The sequence below is a fragment of the Atractosteus spatula genome, chromosome 13 (assembly GCF_055471065.1).
Source record: "Atractosteus spatula isolate fAtrSpa1 chromosome 13, fAtrSpa1.hap1, whole genome shotgun sequence".
NCBI classification, from domain to species: Eukaryota; Metazoa; Chordata; class Actinopteri; order Semionotiformes; family Lepisosteidae; genus Atractosteus; species Atractosteus spatula.
Window position 1 is genome coordinate 37380821 of NC_142718.1, and position 26086 is coordinate 37406906.

The window sequence follows — 26086 nt, forward strand, 5'->3', positions numbered from 1 at the left end:
CCTGTCTGTCCCCCCAAGCACGTCTACACTCTGTGGGTGACGGGACCTTCTCCAGCTGCACTCCAAAAGCTCTGGAATTCTGTCCCAAGGATATCAGAGTCACTGTCCCCGAGCTCTTTCAAATCCAGACTCAGAACCTTCCTCTTCAGAAAAGCTTTTATTTAATTGATGTCTGTGCCTGCCCCCTTTGCATCTTCTTCTACAGTGTAAACCCTTCTTTTTAATTGTGCTAATTTCCTATTGCTATTTCCTCTCCTTGTTTTTATTTTCTTACTGTAAAGCATTCTGAGAAGCTACTTTTAAAGGCACACCTTTCTTTTTGGTTGTTGTGCTAAAAAAAAACAGAAAGCAAGATCACAGGTATTTTTCTACTAACAACTGATTTGAAGACCTAAAAAAAAAGACCTAAAGTAAAATGAGTTGTTTTTCTAATAATTAGTCCACTTTAAATAATTAAGATCCGAGATTAAATGAGATCAAGTTGTCTTTCAACTAAAGAGAATAATAAATCTGTTTCGTAATATCCCCTCCACGGCGCTAGGCGTCGCTATTATCAATGTAAATCATTAATTCGAACATCTGTTTTAAGAGATATCTATACTCTTTGTGTTGTGGTCTACGGCTCTACATAAGTTTTGTTTTTCGTTCTCTGTGAGATTTTTCAAAGTTGGGCTGTGTTTGTAGTGAGGTATAGCACAATTAAAATACACTTTGATCAGATAAAGTACAACAATAAAGGTTGTTTTTTTTTCCCGCACACGGCGCTGGACTTATTTTGGGCTCAGGGATTGTATAGGAACGACAGGTTTGCTCTTTTAAATCGTGTTACGCTCCTCTGTACGGAACGAAAGCGATCCTGATATATAAAGGTAGATTTTTAGCAGACTACACGGTACAAGCTGGATAACAGTGAAGTTTTTAATTGGTATATGATTAATTTTAGTGAAATAGACATCCATTCTTTCCTAGCGATGTAGTCCGGAGTCAGTCCTTCCTTATGCATTGCAGTGAATTGTACACATGGAGTCTGGGGTCACCGTGTATCGAATAAAACACAATAATTCTGAAACTGACGGTTTCGCCTGTACTGCATCTGAATTATTCAACTACTTCTTCCCACATGTTGACAGTGCTCTGTAGATAATTTTATACCGACTGTTCGTCTTATTGTGACAGGTTGCAGCAAGAGTGAGTTACATTGTATACACAATTTCCCCAATAGTGCATTTGTGTTTGTAGGCATTAAGTAACCTTTGCTTTTTCTGCCCTAAGAAATCCCTCACGTCTCCTCTCCTTCAACGTAAACGTATAGTTCAAACGTAAATAGTTTCAACTGGTAAAATTGGTTGAAATTAATTAAAAAAAATAATAATTTTAGCGTTGGCAGCATGGTGTGACAGCACCGCTGCCTCACAGCCCTTGGATCCTGGGGTCTGTTCCAGCCTGAGGTGCCTTCTCTGTGGTGCTCCCTGTGTTACTGGGTGCACCGATCTGCTGGCTAGGTTAACTGGTGTGTGTAAATTATCCTTGTGTCCCTTTGTGTGTGTGCTCTGTGGTGTACTGGTTTGCTGCCCATGGTTTAATCACACCACATGCCCTGTGCTTGTGGGGTGAGGCTCTGCACAACACTCTATAGGATGTTGTGGATATTGATAGTGGATGGATTTCTGTGTAGAGGAACTCATCAGTGTGCTGAGTGTGTTTGAGTACGTAGGAAATGTAACTTGCAGAGTGATCGCGGAGCTTTCTCTGGCTCTGGGAGTTTGGAGCTGTGGTGTGAAAGAAACCAGCACTGTTCCCCAGCACCATGAGCAGTTTAGGACACATGGCCAGCTGCCGATCCACGTCTCTGTGCCTCTGTGCTCCCCAGGCGGGAGAGATGGAAATGGAGGAGGTGTCGGAGGTGCTGCAGCTCTCAGTGGGGGGTTGCCAGTTCACGGCTCGCAGGGAATCCCTCTGTCGCTTCAAGGACTCCATGCTCTGCTCCATGTTCAGCGGAAGGTTCCCCCTGAGGCGTGATCAGAGCGGTGAGCTTCCGCACGGAAAGGGGATTGTGCACAGGCCCACAGGAGACACGCAGAGAGCCACTGCTTTTGCACTGACACAGGTCTCCATGCATTTGTAAGACATGCTTTAAACGTGTGTTGCAGTGGTATTTCTGTCCAACTTCAAAAAGAATCCCCAAACTCCTGTTGTGTTATTACAGCCTCAGAGCTGAGTCCGATAATGTTACTGGCCTACACGATAACATACTTCTGTCTTTCACTAGAGCAACAAAGTAGCTGTCCTGTATTTACACAGTTGAAGTAGCTTCCAGGCAGTCAAATCTGTTTTATCTGTGTTCCCAGAGCTGTATTATTCCATTCTCTCCTCCAGGGGCATGTGTGATTGAACGTGATGGACGGCTCTTCAAATTCCTGCTGGACTACCTGCACGGAGAGCTCCACGTCCCGGAGGATGAGGAGACGCGACTGGCTGTGCAGCAGGAAGCGGATTATTTCGGGGTGCCGTTCCCTGGCTCTCTGACCGAGCAGCTGGTGATGGAACTGGAGGCAGGGGCTCAGCGAGACAGTCTCCCCCTGCGCCAGGTGAGCCTGCATCTCCTCACACGCTGGTTTCTAGAGGCTTTCTCTACGTACTGTGTTACTCAAGCTGGACAACACCTAGAGATCCCTCAGATCCCTTCCAGTCAACTGGATTTCCCCTGTCTCATTTGCATAGATGGATATCATGAGAAATAGCTACTTTCATAACTGTAGGAATTCCTGTCTTGACTCCAAAGCTGAATATTTCCTTTATGTTTTGTTGAGACTGCCGTTTTGTTTTGTGTATAGGAAAGCCGATTTTGAAGCTTGCTTAAAGCCTTTGGGATCCTGTGTGAGGCTATAGCTTGACGCCAGTCACCCTGAGATGATAAGACAAGTAGCTGCAGTTTTTACATCTAAAACACTGTCAAAGGATGTGTCACCACTTAAATGAAACATAGCTCCGTCATGCAAGCATCTATAGGTAGGGGGCATGCAGCAAGGCTCGAGTTTGTGGAAATGCATTATCAACACTGAAATGGACAGAAGCTTCTCTTATTAATTCAGATCCCCATTATGTTCAGACCGCATATAGTCTCTCTTTGTATTTGCTGTCTGCGCCCCGTCCTCATGCCGATCCTTCATTAATCTCTCTGTGGGCAGAAGGCTTCCTGTGTGCAGGTAACAGCAGATCAGGTGTCCTACAGGAGAGTGGCCGGGCATGTCAAGAGTGTGCTCCTCAGTGCTGTGTCCTGTGCACTGTGTCCCAGGCCCTGGGGAAGCTGTGCCAGGCCTATGGGCAGGTGTGCACGGAGCCAGTGGTGTGGGTGCTGCACTATCTGAGCGCCTGCGGAGCCAGCTGCGAGAGCAAGGTGCTGGGGGTGTATGGGAGCCGGGAGCAGGGCCTGCAGGCCCTGGACAGGCAGCTGGGGGGCAAGGGCACCAGCCGCAGCGTGCACCGCAGGTACTGTGGACCCGCACACGCGCAGACACACATCGCCGTCTGCGTTGTGCGCTGCAGGACAGAAGTATTACCACACACTCCCAAGCCCCGCCCAGAATCACAGGCACACCCATATCATCAGCGGCACCGAGCGCTTGCTGGGCTGTGATGTCACCAGAGCACAAGGTGCAGTACGCTGAGTAAAATGCACCTGCACCATGGCTTTCCAGGGATTACTCACTCATTGTCTCTGTGGCATCCCTGCTGTTGATGTTGTTCCGGATCAGAGAGCCGGCAGAGCAGGTCAATCTGTTTTGCAGCTTGCCTGCAATAAAATCTGGAATATATACGTGCACGAATGAATGCACATCCTTTGACGTCCAGCGTATTGACGCATGGGTTTGTCTCTCCTTCCCCGTACACACTGTTTCTGGCCTCTGTGCTGCAGGGAGGCAGGGGGCAACGTGCAGTGCATCTGGAGCTACTACTCCCGCTCCGAGCTGGGCAGGATGATGGATGCCTTCGACAGCTGGGAGGGGCGGGGTGAGTGCGGACCGACACAGGCCGGGCGGGCAGGCCTCCAGTTCCAATGTCAGGTGATCTCAGGAAGGTATCCGTCCTTACCGCTGCCCTCGCAACCGTGCAGTGCCTATGGACAGAAGCTGGAACTAAGCCATTCCGGACACCCATTGCCCTTTTCAGTGCTTATTAATGGATTTCATAAAAATCCACAACAACATTCAGTTTTGCTCCAGTGTAAAAAAGTTCTCTTTTCTTCTCCTTCTTAAGAAACTCCCTGTTAATTTCCCACAAATGTATCTCAAAAAGAGGGAGCGTTCATTCGATCTCTCTTCTCTGGAATGATATTATCCCTTTATGGGCTTGGGATGTACTTTACGACACCCGGTGTTAATTTCGGAACGCATGGGGCAGATTTTGCCTTGAAGCACAGGGTCATCTAGGGAAATCCTCCCCAACTTTCATAAAAGGTATCGGAGGGCATGTTATATGCCTAAGAGAGTAAAATGAGAAAGCGGATGGTACTTGTACATCACTCCTCTCAAGGGAGAGGAAATCTGGCTGCCAGCTAGTGTCTGTAAATGGACAGCCTCCTTGCCACGGGGGGGGGGGTCTGCATGGCTCCCTGTAGACAGTGTGGCGCCTGATGGCCTGTGCGCGGTGCTCTCCTCCTGCAGGGGTGAGCTTCTGGAGGGTCCCTCAGGAGCTGATCGAGTGCTGGACCCTGGAGAAACGTCCCCTGCAGGAGAGCCAGGAGCCCTTATTACCTCAATACAAAAGGTACGTCCTGCCGCCTCCTTATTCTGCTCATTGAGAAGCTAGCAGCAAAAGCCAAAGCAAAAGCAAACTGTTTCAATAAGTATATTAAACTGTCTGATCGTGCAGAAAAAACGTCAGATATTTATCCTTCTTCCCAGGATAAAGCAGGGTTGCACCTGTGAGCTGCTCATCAGACATTGTATTTCTCCTTTACGAGCCTGCTGTTATACACTTCCTGTATTTCCAGGTGCGAGTCCCACTACTTGTTTTGCTCCTACATTTGAATTCCTGTGTCATCTGCATTACTGCCTTTCTACTCCTGTCTGTGTCTTTCTCTGAGATACCTGACAGTTGTTTCTCACAGGATTCAATCCCGTCTTTTCATGCTCTTAAGTAAACAGTAAAATCTGCGCGTTACTTCAGAACTTAAAAGGTAATACACCCAGCGTTGTTGTTGTGTTGACACAAAAAACAGTTTTGGCTGTATCAGCCTGAAAATAACTGCACACACAGAATACAATGTACATATTAGAATCTTGTTTTTTAAATATTTACATACAGCATGTTCAGGTATGCTGTAATAAACAGGGTACCTATTAATTGTGGGTATGATTAATAGGTATATTAAAATTTCCCCAGGGATAATAAAGCTTGAATTGAATACCTGGCTCAATTGTTCCTAGTCTGCCACCTCCCTCTCTGGCTTTGAGGTGGGAAATAATCTATCCCTGCTTCTTCAGAACCGAGCAGTTCCCGCGGAGTGATTGTTTCTGTCTTTCATGCTGCGTTTTTCTTTCAGGTGGTTCCCTGATCTGCTGGAGAGGGAAGAAGAAGCGGAGCCAAGTCCCAAGCGCGTGGCCAACAGGATCACCTTCACCGGGCCTTCCACCAGCACCGCCATCCGCGTCAGGAACTCTGGTACAGCGCAGTCCTCCAACCACGCTCCGCGGCCCCTGAGAGCCACCCAGGCCCGGCGGCTGCAGCCTCATGGGGCTCAGAGCCCACGTGCGCAGCCCGGACACACGGAGAGCCCCCCCGAGTCTGGGTGTGCTGCTGGGCACAGTGGTGGCACAAGCCCGGCGGCGTCAGCGAGGCTGTCCCAGCCCCCAGCACGGAGCCAGCGGCGGGACCCGCCCCAGCCCACTGCCAGCCGCCCCATCCGTCTGAAAAGACCGGCGCTCCCGAGTCGAAACAAGAGTGCGGAGAAGAGGGAGAGAGGCGAGCAGCATGAAGGCGGCGGCCGGGCAGGAGGACTGGGCTCGGAGAGACGGGAGAGGGGCAGGAGCCGCCGGCAGCAGGAGGAGACCCGACAGTGAACCAGCAGGGAGGGGCGCAGGGGACCGAGAGGAACGGAGAAGGCTGATGTGGTGCAGCTTGAACAGCGGCACAGCACCTCAGAACAAAAACAAACAACTTTTGATCACATACTCCTTCTTGAGGAACACTGAAAGGACCTGTGTTTGGTGAAAGACAAAGGCAGCAGCTCTGAAAGGAAACGGTTGATGTGTGTAGGCAGACACATCCTGTGCGGTTCAGTGTTTTTAGATTTGCTCAGTGTTACTTCTCTGTCAGCCTTCTCCCTGCTCTCCACTAGATATCCCCTTAGTATCGTTCCTCCAGGATTCTCCTTCCGGCATGCCGCTCCTCTGTCTCAGCCCATGAGTGACAGTCAGCACCGGGGCCAGAAGGCTTTTTCCATCCCTAAGCTGTATCACGAGTGCCAAGGAAGATCTGCAAAGGATTGCTGTTTCCTGATTTTATTCTAATATTCTTTTAATTTTAACCCTGCAATATGAAGAACTAAAATCTTCTTCCTGGTGGAACTTTCTAAATGTGGCCGTTTTCCGTTTTTTTCAGTATTTGAAGTAACGGCGGCAAGGGAGATGTTTCACTTTCTCACAGTGTAGTTGATTGTCTTGGTGCACCGCTGTTTCATATCAAGAGGAACTTAACTATTAAGACAGCTAAGTCATCTCATGGCGTTTCAATAGTTGTGAACATTTAGAATATGTAATGCAATAATTGTTGTCTCTCAATGAAACTATTATCAACGAAGAGGCTGTAACGCACAGACAATGTGAAGTAAGGTGTTTCAAACAAGTTGAAGCCTCGCTGCACACAATTCTGAGTATACCTCAGTGTGTCTGTTTGCAGACTTCTGGCTGAGGTGGATTTCTTGGACACTTATATTATATTTTTCTCCAGATAATTTTTGGACATTTTTTTTATATTTTAATGATTTTCTTCTGCCACTTACAGTGTATTTGTGAGGCAGTTGATTCTTCTTGGGAAATAAAGCAGTTCTGAAACTAAAGTCCAACTATTCAGAGGTTCTAATGCTGTTTTGCTTTGCAGCTGATCTGAGCTCCTGTCACCTGTGGTCACCTGTGGTACCTGTGGTACTTTATTTTGTAACCAGGTGTTTTTATGTTTTCTACAGTGTAGCAGTAATGAGCAGTTCGATTTTTTGGATCACACTTTTTCTTTGCTGTAATTAATGTAACTATTTGTATGCTATGAAAATAGACCGATAACTTGAATCTGAGGGGTAGCAGTACAGTAGAGATTTAGACTCGCAGGTTGAGGGTTCAAATCCCTGCTTTTCTTGAGCAAGGTACTTCAGTCAGGTCTCTTTAGTAATTACTCTTTTTTATACATGTATGGTTGAAAACTGCTTTGGATAAAAATAAAGGCCATACAAATTAGTGATAATGGTGGCTTCTAAGTTTGGCTGTTTTCCTGATTTTAGTAAACCGCAGCAAAAACTGTCATCCCAGGAGTTTACTGGAAAAGAACTCACATTGTAAGCAATGCCAAACAGTCAATACTGCTTTAAAATGCACATTTTTATTCACTTAACGTACAGTTAAAATATTGTTACTCAAGCATCACTGTCAGTCTCATCAGATTGTTTAAGTATTCCACATTTTCAGCGTTTATTTTTTGTCACACCACACACGTTTGTCCTGGCCTTTTGCCAGTTCTGATGCTCAGCATATACTGTACAGTGCCCTCCAGAATTACTGGCACCCTTGGTAAAGATGAGCGAAACAAGATTATGAAAAAGTGTTTGTTGTTCATCAGCTTGATTTTACACTGAAAATATATGAGAGAAATCTAGTCTTTCAGTGAGGTAAAATTATTCAAAGAAAAAAAATATTTTAAAAATATTTTTTTTACTCAAAAAGACGTGTTGGTTTTTGAGTGCTAATGATCATACAATGATTGTTATTTGCATTTTAGAGGAAGGTATTGTGTACTGATGTAAAACACTGAGACTGCTGAAGAACGTGCATTTTTTACCATCAAGGTTTGTTTTCAAATTACTGAAGATCTGACTAATTCCTGTCTGGATGTTGGTTCATTTTACAATTATTTGAAACAGAACTTATAATATAAAAAGTGCTTTTAACCTCTTAGCTTTACAAAGTGGGATATCCTAAATATTAAACACTACATTGTGCTTTACTTAAATATGAGATCGTTTCTAATTATATCCAGCAGTATAAACATTAATGCTCAACATAATGTTAGTTATGTATTTGAGAAGTAGAATGTGGGCTTCACAGAAGTGTAGCCAAATAAAAGTCTTCAAATATAAAGAGTGTTTTTTTATTGCTAATCCCCCCAAAAACTGCAAACTGTATCCATGCCTGGAATGAATAACTTTAAACACTAAAACAAAGCAAACAAGAATCATAGGCAACTCCAAAGAAGTGGAAATGATATCTGTAAGATCCCACAGGAGCAAAGAATGACTAACAAATTGATTAAAATATGTAAAGTATCAGGTCTAGGTACATAACACATCCTCAAATCTGCTGTTACCATTCAGAAACTTATTGCACAATCTCAAAAACTCTAGCACAGAAACATCTCATGTCTTGATTTCTTTGCTTCTACTCTAACACCCTTGTCCTTTCTTGATAATAGCCATTCCATATATCACTGCACATGAAACTGAGTTTCCATAATTAATCTGAGAACGTATCAGTCTAGCAGCAATTAAGAGAATGTGATTAGATACTCTGGATAGGCCTGCACATCATGGAAAATAACAAACACCTTGGGATGTGATGCGTTGTCTACTACGCTGTCATATAAATCTGTAGAGTCTGTAGAGTTCTTGGCAGGAGGGACAATCAGACCTTGGCTGCCCCGTGTGAAGTCCCCAGTCAGGACTCTGGTCAGGTACATGAACTTCTGACCCTGGGGGTCAGGCACAGAGTAAGTGTTGCTTGCAGAGTAACTGGCATCGACTGCGAAGTAAGTTCCATTGCCAATGACTGCAGCTGCAGGGAAACAATATTTAACAGTGTGGTTAAGTGATTACATGCAACATTGCAGGGTTGCCAAATGACTGGACCAGTCCCTGTATAGCTGTCTGAGAACTCCAGAATGGTCATTTGACTGTAAGGTTTTTTATCAGCTAATAGCTACACATTAACATTAGCCTTACAAGCTGTGCTGGATCACTGAACTTGAAATGGCACTGCACATGCAACTTGTTAACATGCAGTATCCCTCCATTTCAGCTCCCACTCTCTCTGTAGAGCAGAGTGCAATGTCTGGAATTGTCATTCTAGAAAACATCTACAGTAATGGTGCCTCCAATCTAGTGCCCAGACTGCATTAATGCCCACCGATGCCTACTTCTGGATAACCCTCCAGCCCCAGGGTGATTAAAGTCAATGCAAGTGTGCATTTGATTGTTTGGTGGCTACTAAGACATAGGTCAACAACAAGGAAAGCCAAACCGCAGTACAGCCATGCCAACTGGGGTTTTAATTCCATTTCACTGGGGTGATGCTTTTATCGAAAGTGGTACAGCTGTGTATTTTAGTAAAGTAAGCCGCATATCAGATGTCAGTGGCAAGTACTCCGCTCAAGAGTCCAGAGCCCTGAGCACTCCTCCCGGAACATGTAACAAGCATGTCTAAGTGAAAAGGTGCAATCTGGGCTGTACCGTTTCTCCCTGCGTAGCTGCGGTTGAAGCCGTGAGCGTTGATGTGGCCCAGGTTGGATGGGGAGGTCCCGTGGAAGAGCAGCCTTTCGTTGTTACTGTGGCAGTTCTTCTCTTCCAGAAACTTCTTTTTGATCTGGTAGCTTTTCCACAGGTTGCTGTTCTGAATTCTTTCAATCTAGGAAAACCGCACTCAGTAAGCCTGTTGTTAGTGGCTGTAATAGGATGCACGTACAACATTTTAAATTGCCTTTTATCTGAATTATTACAACAAAGTAAAAACGGATAAAAAAGTAATTATTCTACTGAATGTGTGCAATATAATAAGATTAATAATTATAAGTAGTAATTCTTAAAATATCAATTATGTTTTGAGTAAATTTGTTATAGGGTGGCCTTGCAGTGCTGGGGTCCTAGGTTTAATTCCCAGAGCTGGGCTGCTGTCTGCATAGAGTTGGCTTACTCCCTGTGCCCGTTTCCCCCCACAGTCCAAAAACATAATGGTTACAGGAAAAGTGGCCCTGGGTGTGACTGTCCTGCCATGATGGCGTCCCCTCTAAGGTGTACTCTGCCTTGACCCGACACTTGATCTGGCTCATATATAAATCTTTTGTTGTGATTAAAATATCTGTTTTTTTTGCACACAGAAATAGTCATTTATCAGTTTTGATAATGTCTTTAGACAATGACAGCTTTCACTACAGAGGAAAACTGAACAAATGGCCATCCCTCTGGGCTTCGGAAGAGGTGGTGTAGTACCGTAATAATCTGAAAGTTTGAACATGTCTTCCGGAATTCATTTTCCACTTCCTGGTACTCCCGAGAGCCAACCACCAGCTGGACCTGCATCTTGTGTGACCCCTTCATATCAGTCCAGTGGCTCGGAAGGTTTCCCATACTGTCATCTGTAAGGCAGGTAAAACAGCCAAGTCGTAAAATACAAGCAAATTAAAACATTGTTATTTATTGTGCTTGATAAATGTCTACTGTGAAAAACACACACTCTACAACGTGCTCACTGAAGTTCCGGGCTGAGCCAGGTGTCTGTCCTTAACAGGGCCCATGAGTCACGGTTCAGATTCTTTTGCTCATATTGGTTGGGCATATTGTCAAAGCATGGCTTCATGCCAGTCAGCCCTCGCTGGTGCCAGGTGGAGAATGCCCGACTTTAAAACCCTCCTCCAGGAATCAGATGTTTTCAGCCCTCCTGAACCCTCAGACTTACTGGCTGAAAAGAAGTGAATTAGGCAGTAATATCTCTTCTGTGCTCTGAATCAGTTTAAAATTGATTCATCTGGTGTTTGTAGCAGACATTTCCAAATAGGCAGAAAGGGAAAACAAAGTGCATGTGAAAAAAAACATACAGTACCTGTCAATAAGACTCTTTTTAATTTAATTTTTCTGTTTCCCCTTCCTTCTGCCACCAATTGGTCAAGGTCCACTTCATAATCGTAGTTTTTGATCTTGATTCCGACTCTTCTGGTTTTTCTTCCAAAGGTCTGTTCCAGGGTGAGGTTGGTGAGCGTGTCGAAGGGCACGAAGCTCTTGTTGTCCTCATACTGCCATTCCACCATGCTGCCCACCAAAACTGCATCTCGCTTCTGCACCTCTTCGGTCTCAATCTTCCTTATCATCACCTGGATCTCAGTGATGGCGTCCAGCACGTCTCTGGTCAGCCCCGCCAGCTGGATGGAAGACTCTGAGCCCCTGCTCTCCAGCTTGGCGCTGATCTGCAGCCTCTTCTGAAGGCTGTGGATCTTCTGGTGTTCTCTGTCGGAGAAGAAGGCGATCCACTTGTCGCTGATGGTCCGTTCAGTTTGTTCCTTAATGATGAGATCTTTGATCCAGTCCTTGGCCTTGGCAAGGTTATGGCTCGTTTCTGCGCAGAACTGAAAGATGGCTGGTTCAATCTCCTCGCCCACGATTACAAACTCTTCTTGAGGTTTTGCTTCTGCACTGTTATCCCCCAGAAAGAGGGCTGTCATAAAAAAGAATGCAGGTGACACTGACACCATGAGCTTTATAAAATGTAATGTTTGGATTTTGGTTTTGATAGTCAAATATGTTATTTACACACATCAAAATGAATGGTACAAATTCGCTTGTTTGGCTTTGCAATTCTTAATTCATGGGGACATGCTGAATCTAATTTTAAAATACACATAAACTTCAACATAACTTATAACATGCATTTCTTTTTTCCATTATATAGAAGCCCCTTTTCAACCTGAATGTCTGTTAAAGCACAATGAATTTCCGCTCAGATAAAGCAAAACATTGTAACAATTTCCCATAAACCAACTTACATTTAAACCTTGAAAAAAGAGACTTTTGCTCCGGTAGGGTTGTGCCTTCTTTAGTTTGCATGCTTTTATGGAAGTCGGTCAACATCGTTGGCTGGAAGATCAGAATCCTGACGTGTTTTAAATATACTCCATTCTTCTTACTCACGAAATCGACCACAGCATTTATCATTGCATCTGCAACTACAGAAGCACTTGCACCTCCTTGTCCTGAAAAAGCAGAGCAAAATGTTTTCAATCAAAATAAGAATCACGACTCATCTGTGTAAACAGGGCACATGGGCACAACAGAACTATACATTTCAAACGAGAACTGTGAACAAAACTGTGTCAGATGCTTCTTGGAAGGTCTAATGTCCTGATTTTTCCAAAGTTGGTGAATACTTCAAAGAACATCAAAGCAGGAAACGAAATATGTAAAATCATTCAGCATCAACAGGTACAAAAATTATTAGGTACAAAATTATTAGATGATAAATACATACTTACATAAAGGTCAGCCTAATCTGGAAAATTGCTAAAATATCAGAGCATTTTCTCTTAACTCATTACTTTTACAAGCTTCTACAAATCAGGGTCTAATTTTCATCTAGATAACACTATCAGGATGAAAGATTATAAACACTTTATAACAGACCAGCATTTTCATAATGTAAACAGGTAACACACTTGTTTGCAGGAATGTTTTATTTTAAGTATACACAGAGAAGGTCAGAAGTTGGAATTGATTCTTCATTCTCTGGCACACCTGTTCCAAGGGCTGGGAAGGCGACTGACTGGAATTTGTGCTCCTCGCAGGCCCGCAGGACTGTCCTCACCATGCCCCTGATGTTGTTGGGGTCACTCTGTCCAACAATGTGAATAATGTGTTGACACTGAAGGTTCCCAGGCTGGGTCATTATTAGGCCATCGTTTGGCTGGGATGCTGGTGAAAAAAAAACAGAGGGAAGTAAAACAGAGGATTACAAACCTTTTAAAAACCAGCTGCGATTGGCAAGTGACATGACTGATGCCCAAATTAGTGACAGCTGTGCTGTGAGGCTCAATAAAGACTCGATAAAGATGTAAAAATAAATGTGTCATTCAATTCAGTCTTAATACTAATCGATTTATATACATTATTTATACTAGAAATATGAAACATAATTAGGGCATGTTATGTTAAATTGTAAAATGCACTTTCTTTAGAACATTGTGTACAATTTTGGTCAACATGTTACAGAAAACATTGTTGTTCTGGAATCAGTCCAGAAATAAGTTACCAGATTCTTGGGATTAAAGGGAATATCCTACACTGACAGGCTAAAACTCAATCAGAGAAGACTACAGCTGGATCTGATCAAGGTAAGCAAAATCTACAAGGGCACCGACAAACTGACTTCTTCACAGCCAACAGTGAAACACAAACCAGAGGACACAAAGTGGAAATCATGTGGACACACATTCAAAGTGAGCTTATTTCCTACTTTACCAGAAAGACTGTAGGGGTCTCTAGCTACTCAATACCCTGGCTTCTCTGAAGAAACGGCTGAATGAGATCCTCAGATGCTCACTTAGATACGAGCAACTGAACAAGCTAGATGGCAGAATGACTTCTCTTGTTTTTAAGTGACGTACCCAACTGGAGACATTCCAATTCCACGGCTCTGCCCGCTGCGTCTAGAATTGCTTTTGACACACCTGAAGAAGGAACACAAATGTGTAAATCCAGGGCTTACACCAGCGCCGGATTTCCCATGAGGCACTGCAGGCCCAGCGCCTAGGGCTTATGAAATGTTTAGGGCCTACAAAGGAGGGAAACACTGAAAAATGAGCTGAAACAACATGCTTGCAATCGACTCTAGGTGCTCCAAATCAACATTCAAGTGGCTGTTCTAGAAACTGGAAGTATCGAAGTGATGGTCGCTCTACTCGCTCCATCAATCACGTGGTTCAGCATTAGAATAGTTTAAAGTGCATCACGTCAATCAACGTATTTCAATTAGCTTTTCCCCTTTTTTGCACATTCTGTCCGGAGTGAAAGTGCCTGGGGCCTACGAACACCAAAATCCAGCCCTGGCTCACACTTTTTTTGCTGAAGAGATTCTGTAATTGCCGAATCCTACGGCAATCTGCATCTTCTGACTAAGAGCAGCCTGAGCCCCAGACCGACCCTGACGCTCCACACTGGCCTTAGCAGTGGTGAGAACAGGTGCAACAGCAGCACAGACAAAGGCTGCTTTACCTGATTTGAGAGAGAAGGTGCTGTTGGATGAGTTGACGATGACGTCAGTGGTCTCCCTCGTGATGTCTCCCGTCAAGACCTCCAGCGTCAGCCCCCCCATGGTCATTCTATAAACTCCCAGACTGGGGCTCGAGATCCTGCTGAAGAAAGCTGGCCAGGGATTGAAGACAAACACATCGTTATTATTTGCACAATTGGTCATTATAATGGCCAGTTAGTCATAGTAATGGTTATTCCAACACAGCTTACACAAACAACAGATTCACATGGTCATGTTTTGGTTACAAAGCTTAAAACAAGTATGACTAATATCACACAAAAAAGTAAAAATACACAAAATTAAGCAAAATACTAACATTAAGTTGAAACTGTATATATATCAGACTCTGGGAAACAACAAAATATTTTCTATGATTTTGAGAATATGGTTTCTAATGCTCTGCTGCTCATTCTGCAGCTCTAGAGAAGTGGAGATTCTGCTATTAAATGTTCACCTGCCACACACACCTTTGTGTGAATTGTTTTTGTTAATCAGGCGAGGCCCTTCGGCTTGTGTGCTCATGTATACACAGCACTGGGTTCCCCAAGACTCTCACAGTGAGTTCATGAGCTCCTGGACAGCATGTACTCTATCTGTCACTGTCAACCCATTCTTTTCATTTTCCTGGGTGTCAGAACTTGTCATGTATTATTTTTTTTATCGATTCTGAAATTTTATGTTTTTTAGTTTCCAATCACTTAGATCACGTTCTATGGGATCCTCCTCCCATCTTTTGCGCGACAGCCTCCTTGATGTCATGTAAGGAGAGGTGGCTGTGTGAGCAAGCCGCCATGTTGGCTCAAAACCCAGGCCCAATGATATGGCCTTGCGCCAAGATTGCAGCTTCTTCACAGAGAAAAATGCATTCAGTTCCATCAGACAATTTGAGCTCTTCCATATGTACAGAATCACTTTTACTACATCAACCCCTTCTATAATACAAATTGTTTTGGTAATATACACATATAGGAACAAGTAATAGGTTTATTCCATGCTGAAAAAAAGAAGAAAGAGAACACAACGTTTCGGCCGTGGAGCCTTCTTCAGGTGTCACACCTGAAGAAGGCTCCACGGCCGAAACGTTGTGTTCTCTTTCTTCTTTTTTTCAGCATGGAATAAACCTATTACTTGTTCCTTTGCAGCCTACGCATGCTGACGCAGCTACCCACCTGAACATATACACATACAGTTTACATTCACATATGTTTTTAGATTATTACTCCAGTTTATAAATGACCAGACATAAAAATAAGATTTTTAATAAGCATTTTTCTCTGTTAGATGTGTATGAGTAGTACGTTTTAATCCATCAGAAATGAATGTGTAGCGGTTTACCAGTTCCCTGTTGGGCTTCAGCTGAGGGCTGGAGTTGTGGACGACGGCGCTGGGACTGACCTCTGAATTCTGCAGTGAAATCCTGTATCAGAAAGGCACAATCAGTTACTTCACAAGACAGGATCTCCCCCGCATTCCTTGTTCAAAAAGACAAATGATATACAGTACACGAGCCCAGATTTAAGGGGACCAAAAATCATTAAGAAACAGAGACTAAAATATGCCCGGGATAATTATTACATTATTCTATAAAGAAATGTACATGATGAATTAATCTGAAAATTGCTATTTGAAAATGGGTGTTATAAAGACACAGTGATGAAAAAAAACATTCTAGTCATTTTCTAGAAATAAATTAATTCAGAATGTTTTCTCTGACACTCTGGTATCAAGTAGTATTACTTGCGATAAGAGACTGTCCTGTAGCATGCTGGTTTCTGAATATCAGGAGCAAAGGAACGGTGTTACATTATATCACTGTCAAAGCAACAAAATGATGAACACTGACTTTTACTCCTCCACTTTGTGAAATAGCTGAGGGGTTTGGTTTCCTGAGGAGCACTGGCATGCTTCTAGAAATGCTGCTGAAGCCTCAGTCTGCAGCCTCAATGTTTTTTTCAGTTTGGCTCCCAGAACCCAGAACACAAAGATTGGGTTTTGCCAATTATTACCAAGAAATTGTCAGAAAAATGCCGGACTGCTTCTTACCCTGACGGTCTGCTCATCGCTGGGATGCACTATAAAAACAACTTGTTGAAGATGTTTGGGGCTCCACTTGCTGCTGAACTTCAGGACTTGGTTCAGCATCACTGAGGCCACTAGGGACCTCGGGAATCCCAGATTGCCTGTGCCAATCGCTGGGAAGGACATGGATTTTTGTTTTCGCATATCAGCTTCTTTCAGGCACTCTTTAATGAGGCGTTTCAATACCTGCAAAACAGAATGCATCATATCATCCTGGCAGCTACATTTGTAAATTGTACCCTTCATGTGTAAAAGCCCAAATTGCTTTTCTTCCATGGAAAAAAAATGTCTCGCTCTGCAGAAATTTATTAAAGAGGAACTGCAGTCCCAATTTCCCAATCCGGTTATTACATCTCTGTAACCGAATAAGTTAATTGACGGTATCACAAAATTGTACAAATTCTGAATTAAGCACAAAATTGTGAACTTTGTGAAAGTGCTGTATGGTCGCTCACTCCTAGCTCAAGTGTTAGTACACAGCAACATATTCACACATAAAGCATTACCTCTTCGGCTTTGCCTCTTCCCTGGTCCCATGAGGGGCAGATCACATGAAACACCTTGTTACACCTCAGCATGCAGCCTCCTGTTATCACCACATCACCGTGATCGAAACGGGCGCCCGCGGTCTCTGTCTTGACCAGGGTTTGGAGCTCCAGCCCGGCTGCCTGGAAAATGGCTTTGGAGACAGCTCCTTTATTCAGATCTAGGTCCTCAGAAATGGTATTTACAATGACATCAGTCTGCAAATCCCAAGCAGAAGGACATGCAAGAGGGGAGTGAGTGTTACTGTATGTGTGTTGGGGAAAGCATTTTACAGATTATTTCAATTTTAAAAAGGACATACTGTAACTACACTCTTTAAAATACACAACAGCAGTTTTTTTCATTATGTTTAAAACATATTTATTAAACAATGTGCTCTAAGGTATAATATGGCAAAGAAATATAACATTGGGTATAGAGATCTTTCAGCATTAGTAGCATACTACCGATGTGTATAGATGGGCTCCAAACAGTTCATTCACACTTCCAAATCCATATAGACAGTACAAAATTAAATTTGTTTGTCCGAGCTAGATTCCTTCCACAATGCTATACTGCCAGGATATCTGTGTTGATCTAATTAACACACAAATCACTATGGATACTCACTGATGCCTCCTGGATGTTCCCTTTCCTGAGGGTGATGGCAAGTCCCTCCTTCGTCTGCACAGTCTCCAAGGCTCCTCTGCTCTCGACTTCTACACTTCTCTCACCTCCCCTGAATCGTCTGTGTTCCTCAGCAGGTTTGGCTGGCAGGCTCCTCAGCTGTGGGGTCTCATCAGCAAACTCCTTCTGCACAGCAGCTGTCATGGCCCGGACTGTTTTGTCATCGTTATTCACCAGGTGGATCTTCCTCAGTGTGTTCTCCCCGTAGAAGTCCTGACAGTGCTCCCTCACGGACCGAGCAATCGTTTCTGCACACAGGTCCAGAGGAAAGCCGAAGATGCCAGAGCTAATGGCTGGGATAGCTATAGATGAGCAGTTGTGTGTCTCGGCCAGTGTCAGGCTTTCTTTCACAGCCCTTTTGAGAAGACAAACTGCTCTTCTAGAGTCTGTACCATCAAACCGAGGCCCAACGGCATGAATGACGTGTTTACAAGGGAGACGGCCAGCATCCGTGATAACAGCATCTCCTGGCTTCAGGAGTCCGTTTCTTCTGATGTGCTGGTCACAGAGGTCCTGCAGCTGATGACCAGCTGCCTTGAGGAGAGCTAAAGCCAAACCTCCAATGTGCTGCAGATTCTCATTGGAGGCATTGACCACAGCATCTGCAGGATACTGACATATATCAGCTTTACAGACTGTAATTGCTACTCCATCAGACATCTGCACCTGACAAACAGACTGATCCACTTCCTCTTCTTCCAAGAACCTGTCATCCTGAAGTAACACCACGCAGTTGTGTTCTCTCAAGGCAATGGAAACAAACATCTTCCTTTCTATTTCCTGGAAATACTTCTTTGCCCCTGGTTTGACAATCATTAGCTGGTCAGTATGGAGAGCTGCAGCCAGGTGTTCAAACAAAGTCTTCACTTCCTGGACGTAAAGCCTTGCTCCACTCAGAAGGATCCGTGGTCTTCTCTGGTCGAAGTCAGTTGCCACCTGCCGTGAGCTGGCACAGTTTTTCCAGCACTCTGCTTTATTTTCCATGATGAACTTGATGACTGCGCTGGACTTGACTGGAACAACCTCTTTGACATGTGAAAATTTGTTTATAAAATCAGCCAGTTTCTCATGTACCTGCTTCACTGAATTGCAAAAGCCAGAAACTATAATTTGGTCTTTCCCTTCGGACTCCACTCTTCTGATCAACACTGTTTTCTGGGGGGAGTTGAAAGTTGTCTTTAAATCATTAACCAACTTCAGCCACTCTGGTTTCCTCAGCACATCTCTGTCTTCTACATGAACGTGCTGAAAACCCAGAACTGCCTGCAGCTGCTTTGCTGCTTCAGCCAGGGCCTTGTCACTGTTTCCTATAATCTCCATGCTTCCATCTTCCATTTTGTAAACAGCACTGATGCCCTGTGAAGTGAAGATGGAGTAGGACAGCTCCTTGCTGTCTACTTCACTGAGAAAGCTGAAAATATTGGGGTCAATCTCCACCTGCTTGTGTTTCATATTCAAAACTGCTTCCAGAATCTTGCTCTTTACACTGAACACTTCTGAGACTAATCCAGAAAGAATGAGCTTCCTGGCATCAGGTTTGTAGGTGAGCTTCAGTTCTGGATACTCGGCAGCTGTTGTCTCCTGAAGTCTCTCTTGCTGCAGGATGTAGTACATGCCAGGCTCCACATCAACCTGCTCTGTTATGCTGTTTTTCTCCCTTTCAAGCCTCTTAGAGTTTCTCTCCACAATTTCCACCAGCATCTCTTTCAGTCTGTTAGCATCCTTGGACAAGCCTGCTACAGCTACAGACTCCTTAGCCATGTCAGGCTCCAAGATTGCTGCCTGTGCCACTGCTCTGCGGATTTCCTTCTCAGATTCCCTCCACACTGAGGAATTCACAGGATATTCAAAGGAACTGTACTTGGACATGGTATTGCGGAAGGCAGCAGAGGCATTCTCTTTCCAAGCATCAATGTGCTTGGCTGTCAAACCTTTTTGCTTCAGCAAGGCTGGTAATGGGCTGATCCTCACAGTGGGGCTTCCCAAGTCCACCTCACAGAAGTGCTTCTCCATCTGACTGCTGATGACTGTCACCTGCTTCTGACCTGTATGAAGAAACTTCCAAAGGGCCGGGTCAATGCTTTCAGTAAAGGGGTCTGGCAGCTTCCACACTGGTCTGTCTTTGCCATATAAAGCCGTGCCCAGGGACTCATAATACAGGTACACACTGACGGGCACTTTACTGATCTGATGTCTTTTTCTTCTTACGTTTTCAGCAACTGGAACAGAAAGGCAGATTTACAGAAATACAACAATTTAATCAAATAATGGTAATCTAGAATAAACATAAACATAAGCATACTCACTCAAAAGATAGGGGAAAAGGGTGAGTCTTTGGTTTTACCTGTAGGGTCCTGGAAGGTGACAATGGCTGACTGCTCCTCGGGCAGCACTGCGATGCAGTCCACGGTCCCCCCTCCATTCTTCTCCTTCTCGAAGTACAGCTCCAGGAGGTCCTCGGTGACGTGCATGGGCAGGTTCTCCACTCTCACACTCCTGCTGGGCTCCAGCGGCTGGGCTCGCAGATTGTTCTGGCAAAACCGTTTGTTTTTCATGCACTCTTTGAGAAAATGACCCACATCTGGAAAGAGCAAAGAACTTACTTTCAGAGTATGATAGTTGTTTGGTTGTGATGCACTCAAACAAGCTGCTAAGGGAATGTTTTTCCTTTAATGTGTATTATGCACCGACGTCCCATTTTAACACCAAATATGAATGTTGAAGTTCATAAACAAACTACAATGTAACCTACGTAGCTCAAGCAGGTAGCTGCGTCAGCATGCGTAGGCTGCAAAGGAACAAGTAAAGGTTTATTCCCTGCTGAAAAGAGAAGAAAAGAAACACAACGTTTCGGATGTGGAGCCTTCTTCGGGTGTGTGGTCCAAAAAAGGCTCCACAGCCAAAACGTTGGGTTGCCTTTCTTCTCTTTTCAGCATGGAATAAACCTTTACTTATTCCTTTACAATGTAACGTAACCGACATTGTTTAAATCAGAAGAAATTGAATAATTGGAAAATTGTTACTACATGCTCAAGTAAGTACATAAGAAATGTTAATGGAGAGCTAAGGAATATACTCAATATGATAAAGCGCATCCCCATGTCAGAATGCCTTGACTCATACCATTCCTGTTTGTGAAGGATATGACAGCCTTTTTGATGTCACACATCATTTCCAAAGTGAAGTCCCTGTTCTCTTCTGATAAATTGCAAATGTTCTCCACCATCATTCCCAGGACTTCCCTTGTAAGTTTTTCCTGCACATTCTCCAGCACAATGGAACAGGTCTGTAGACTCTGTTCCTCTCCTGCGTCCTGGTTGGCATTATCCAGTCCTGAAATATAATCCAGAATATTATTAAATATTTATATCGAAAAATATTTAAAAATGTTCTATAGAAAATAGTAATCATAGCTTCCCTTCTCATTAATTAAATCATCACTCAAAAGGAGTTGTCTCAAAAATTACTAAAGTTGCGTACTGTTCAGACTTAACATCTTGCTAAAATATATCTGTCCATACACACAGCCACATGCTTTTATTAGCCTTACCTAACAGGAGAAATCTCTCTAATCATCCATTCATTATTGGAAAGCTGCATATTCCTGGTAAGGGATACAGCAACCTGGAACGTATCCCAGAAGCACAGGCTCAATAGACACTATTACCTACCCACAAGTTCTTTCTAACCTCTTTTCTAAGGAGGTTAGAAAAAAAGAGAGCAGCCACAGCAAGCCCAAGCAAATACAAATTTGCAAATCTGCAAAGTGCACACAGAGATTTTCTTCCCAGAAATGAATCCAAGACCCAAAAGCTGTGAGTGCTGTGGTCCTCTGATCCAGCTGTGACCCGAGAATAAGGCAGCTGTGACCCAAGTCAAAGAGCTTTACTGGCATGAGAGATGAGTTATGGTGTTGCTTTGCATAAACACATCCTTACAACAGCCTCCTAGCTAATGGTGACATTTTATGACCATCCGGCTGTAAAAAATTATGGATATGAATATTAATTACCTCACACGCAATCATAGCGCTTTGGAGAAGGCACTTAATGCCCATTACATATGATATTCACTCACAGTACATTACCTGGCTCCTGAAGTTTACCAGACTCTTTCTCCTGAAAAAAAGTTCAAAAGAAATAGTCACATTTAATTTGAACTGGACTTGAATCCATCATACAGGTGCAAAATTCTGCAATTTAAATGCTTAAACTTTTCCCCAGCACACACTTTACAGCTTATGTGGCCAGGCCTGGTAAAGGCTGATGGGAGAGCACAGCAGTAAACACTGAAGACAAACTGTCAAGGTCATGCTATGACCACCCTTAGTTATTAACAATGTTCTGCTAAGTAGTTCTGCATAAGAGCATTTAAAAGGAGTGTGATTATATTCTTCCTCAGCCGTGAGCTGCAGTATCTGTACTGTGATGATAAATTAACTCACGGTGGCAGGGCCTTCGACAGGAGGCGTCGCCTCTTCTGTTTCCTCCTTCAGTCTGACAGTCAGTGTCACTATCTGGCCTTCGAAAACCAGCTCATGGCTTCCTCTCTCCAGGGCTCTGTCCCTGACTGAAAACGAGCAACCAACCAAAACAGTGTGAGAGAGCAGTAGAGAGGTGTCTTTTCACCTTCACTCTTCTGCATGAAAAGACAACATTTCCCTTTAGTGAAAGAATATTTTTGGATTGAGTACATTGATATTTGAAGATGCTCAGGAAATGACGCAATGACACCTATTTTGTGCCTTTCATACTGTACTACAAGGTTTGTGGTGTAAGATGAGAGCTGTTGCAGTGATGTTACTCTCAGATCTCCTGTGCCTTTTGGTGCTGCGTGAGTTGAGTAGGTCAGACACTGTAGAGGTACAGTATGCAAGACAGAAGATCCCTTTCCAGTGCCCACTCAGATGCCGGAGTGGAGTTAAGTGCTAAATTAAGTGAGACTGACGCCTCTTGATTGCAGAGGTCAGTCTGGATAGTTCAAAAGTGTACTACAGAACTACAGTACATAGTTCTTCCAAGCACTATACTGCACTATACAGCAGAGTATAGATGAAGTGTCAATCTTGTTTGTCAAAATAATGTATATCAGGCTCTCAAGTCAGGTGATCTCTTCCTGTGATAACAAAGGGACGAAGCAGGACTGCTGCATCATGATTTCAGTGCTTACTCCTGTCGCCCAGGACACAACATAAAGGTGTTTATGCTTTCTTGCCATTGTGGCTTGTAAAGGGATATAGTCAACTGTCCTTGTTGAATATAATGAACTGTTTCCTTGGTGTACCTCTGCAGTCTTATCAAGTGTCCTACCATAGTTGAACTTTTATAATAAATTAATCCATTAAAGAAACATTATGAAAGTGACATTCAATTCTCTAACAAGAACAATTATTTTAATTATTGAAATGTTATCACAAGAGATAATTAAATAAGCAATAAAATAATAGCACAATTTTCATTACATTGCACAGCAACTTTCACTGTTTGGTGTGCTTATTTCTTTCAGTGCAGTACAGATTTAACCAAATGAACAAAACGAATGAGGTTGTGAGTTCATAATCGCACTGCAGGTACGACTATTTAAATACACAATTTCACAATTCAATATGAAATTAATGACATGCATGATGCAAAACACATTTTGCCTCAACATCCCCTTATCCAAGATCCGGGCGTGGCAGAGACACTGCAGGTGTAGCCTGAGCGAATTTCCTGGTGCTGAGCAGCAGGCTTTTATAATTTCATACTGGCTATAGGCCAGGCAGCCCAACACCTCACCCCTAGAAAGCCTATATAGACTACCTCTGAAACTTGTAATAACTGTTGCTTCTTCACCCTCGGTCTGGACCACCAGATAATAAAAGCAATAATGCAGGCCCTGCCTCACCCCACACGGAGGAGAGAAACAGACTTGAACGTTAGGTGTGAAAAGGAATCCGTGCGACTCTGTTTACATACTTCAAACCTGAAAAATGAAACCTGAAACAGAATTACAAATGGCAAATGACACACTCCTAACGATGTTGGAGTAATATATATATATTTTAGTTTTGAAAAACACAATTACCATTCCGTGGAAACCTGAAACGCAAAACCTCTGAGACATCTCCGGTGTCTAAAACTGGAATGGCATAAGGTAGCTTGCTCACGTTACTTATTTCGGCCACGCAATTTATTTTTCTAAGTGTATCCCCCCGATTCACGTTAACACTCAACGATGGCCTCTTTTGAGCAGCTTCAGAAGAGGAGGTTACAACTACATCACCACAAGGCAGTCACTGATCAGATCCCCTTGGCTGGCACTTACTGTCCTGAGACTTGAACCACACCGTCGCCCTCGATCTCTGCAAATCCTCGTACTCCACCTGACAGTCACCCCCGCCGGACTTCTTCTTACTCTGGAAATAAATCTGCAGCTTGTTTTTAATGACTTTGGACAGATCTGCGCCCCAGTCGCCCTCCACTATAAAGGGGTACGAGTAGGAGTCCTCCATGTCTCCGCCAGCAATGCCCTGGTTCACTCCCGGCTTCCCATTCGGCGTGGTTTTTAAGTTTCACTTTTGTTTCACTTCAGCAACTTTTAGGGCCGATACGAGGAATCTTGTTTACTTCATCTAGCTGCAAAGACTGAAGGGCGTGATCTGTTTTTCGGCTCGTAACTTAACCCGCTTTTACTTGTGTCCAGTACCATTGACAAGCAGCATTCAATGCTTTTTCTAGACAAAATGAGTCACACGGACTCGGAAATCAATAAAACGGTCTTTAAACTTTAAAAATAAAAGGGAATGACAAGCAGCTTTAAAGGCTTCCAAGTGTCTCATTTCAGGAATAAAGAGTTTTATTCATTCTGGGGCAACACACTTTTCTGTAAAAAATACGAAGATTGACTCTATTGAAACTGTTGCACTTAATCACTTGGCGAGATCGACCGTTATGTCCCTTTTTTTAAAAAAAAAATCACGCGCTTGGAGTGAAAGCAGCATCGCTCGCGCAGTTAACTGACAACTCAAATAGCGGTCGACAAACAGAAAAAGTTAAACAAATGTATAGAAAACGAACGTTATATTTTTAATAATTACAGTAGTTTTGGCTGTGTGCGTCACACGAGCGAAGTCCTCGCCTGCGGGCTTCACCTGGGTGCGTTAACTGAGTACATTAAAGCGAACTAGACTCCATAAAAGCTCCTTGGCCGAGATGAGGTAGCGGTACGAGGAGCCTTTCCCCAGAAAGGCGATAACCCGAGGGTATAAAAAAAGTGTTGCGCAACATGTAGCCGAAGCAGGTTTAAAGTCAGTTAGTTAAGAGGTTTCTATGACCGCGGTAGTTAAGTTTATGAGAACAAAGTCTTTTGATCAGGCAGCCATCTTGACTTAAGCAGGATGTTTCGACCCATGTAAATGATGTTTTCAGTTATAATGAAACCCACCATGTTTACAGATGATTGGCTAAACAGTTTTTGTTTGTAGAAGGAGTTGCTTATCACAGGAGAACAAAATGGCACTCAAGCAACCGTCATTGCTTATATCCTAATTGTAACTGCCTAGTCAGTTTAAAATGACACCTACCATTCATTGACCAACCGCTTTCTGAAGAAGAGCAGGTAGCATTAAGGAGTGTGTTGTGGCAGGTAGGTGATGAGCCAGAGAGGATTTTGAAATCAAGTGTAGTCTTGAATCAAATCTGGGCATGATGAATCCCCATGGTTCCCAAGAAAAGGATAGTTCTAATTTGTAAGAAGAAAGTGGTACTCGGGCAGCTTCTGTGTTTCACATAATATCACCACAGGTTAACCATGTTGTCACTAGATCAATACCTACCAAGTTTGTAATTACTGGCTAGTAATTATTCTTTACTAGCTAAAATCACTATAGAACTAGAATGGTATCTTCAATGGTTAGAGGTCACTGGCCAAACACAGGGGTACAGAAGGATATGCTTCTCCAAAGTACAGAATGGCAAGTCCACAGTTTATTAAAATGTGCATGAAGTTGCAGATATATACTGTATATACAGTATATGCCTACAAAGTGGGAACTAGTTCTTATCACAATATATTCTGTAACATTAGCTGTCCTTCTTCAAAGACTGGGCAGTGACCTCTAACCATTGGTGACACCATTCTAGTTTTGTCTTAGTTTGCTAGCAATTCACTCACACTGTTAGTGTGTGGGATCTGCTTTTAAGCTTTCAAAACTGCTTGGCATTTTCAAGTTTTAGCTCTGATTCCAAACTCAAGTGAAACTCAGCACAGGATCCAAATAGGTGCAAAACAAATATTTTTGCACATGTAGATGAAAAAAAAAAGATACCCTTTGAATGACAAAAAATGTCAATGACACTGAAGGAGGATCCCTTCACCTTGTCCTTGTCATTTGTCCTGAATTAATGTTTTTATTCATATTTTCAAATATTTTTCAAAATTTGAACCCCAAATAATCATACAGTAATACTTGCTCCAACACACACCCCAAACACCAAGGTTACAGTTTAGAAGCACTAAAAGAGGCAGAGGAGGACCTG

The 26086-nt window shown here is 43.4% G+C and overlaps 2 protein-coding genes across 8 annotated transcripts; one reads left to right on the top strand and one right to left on the bottom strand.

The window, feature by feature from the left end:
* The first annotated feature begins 620 nt into the window (after nucleotides 1-620).
* On the top strand, nucleotides 621-8350 carry LOC148822358 (BTB/POZ domain-containing protein KCTD18-like). 4 transcript variants are annotated; one of them, XM_088931376.1, is made up of 7 exons: nucleotides 621-688; nucleotides 1871-2027; nucleotides 2377-2588; nucleotides 3296-3489; nucleotides 3917-4011; nucleotides 4665-4767; nucleotides 5546-8350. In XM_088931376.1, the coding sequence occupies exons 2-7, from the start codon at nucleotides 1880-1882 to the stop codon at nucleotides 6060-6062; spliced, it is 1269 nt and encodes a 422-aa protein (XP_088787502.1). In that variant the 5' UTR covers nucleotides 621-688; nucleotides 1871-1879; the 3' UTR covers nucleotides 6063-8350. The 4 variants fall into 4 exon arrangements, with proteins under 4 accessions (XP_088787502.1, XP_088787500.1, XP_088787501.1 ...); XM_088931374.1 differs by having other exon boundaries at nucleotides 644-869; XM_088931375.1 differs by having other exon boundaries at nucleotides 644-805.
* Nucleotides 7575-24303, bottom strand: LOC148822359 (protein mono-ADP-ribosyltransferase PARP14-like). 4 transcript variants are annotated; one of them, XM_088931370.1, is made up of 17 exons: nucleotides 23874-24301; nucleotides 22012-22136; nucleotides 21655-21685; nucleotides 20691-20900; nucleotides 19912-20148; nucleotides 17511-19786; nucleotides 16862-17098; nucleotides 16320-16541; nucleotides 15672-15693; nucleotides 14237-14386; nucleotides 13630-13692; nucleotides 12761-12937; nucleotides 12016-12222; nucleotides 11079-11687; nucleotides 10469-10614; nucleotides 9713-9887; nucleotides 7575-9038 (listed from the first exon to the last, which is right to left on the bottom strand). In XM_088931370.1, exons 1-17 carry the CDS (start codon nucleotides 24058-24060, stop codon nucleotides 8752-8754), a joined length of 5361 nt encoding a protein of 1786 aa, XP_088787496.1. In that variant the 5' UTR covers nucleotides 24061-24301; the 3' UTR covers nucleotides 7575-8751. The 4 variants fall into 4 exon arrangements, 3 of the variants coding, with proteins under 3 accessions (XP_088787496.1, XP_088787495.1, XP_088787497.1); XM_088931369.1 differs by having other exon boundaries at nucleotides 15612-15693; XM_088931371.1 differs by lacking the exon at nucleotides 11079-11687 and having other exon boundaries at nucleotides 15612-15693; nucleotides 23874-24303.
* Nucleotides 24304-26086: the final 1783 nt, after the last annotated feature.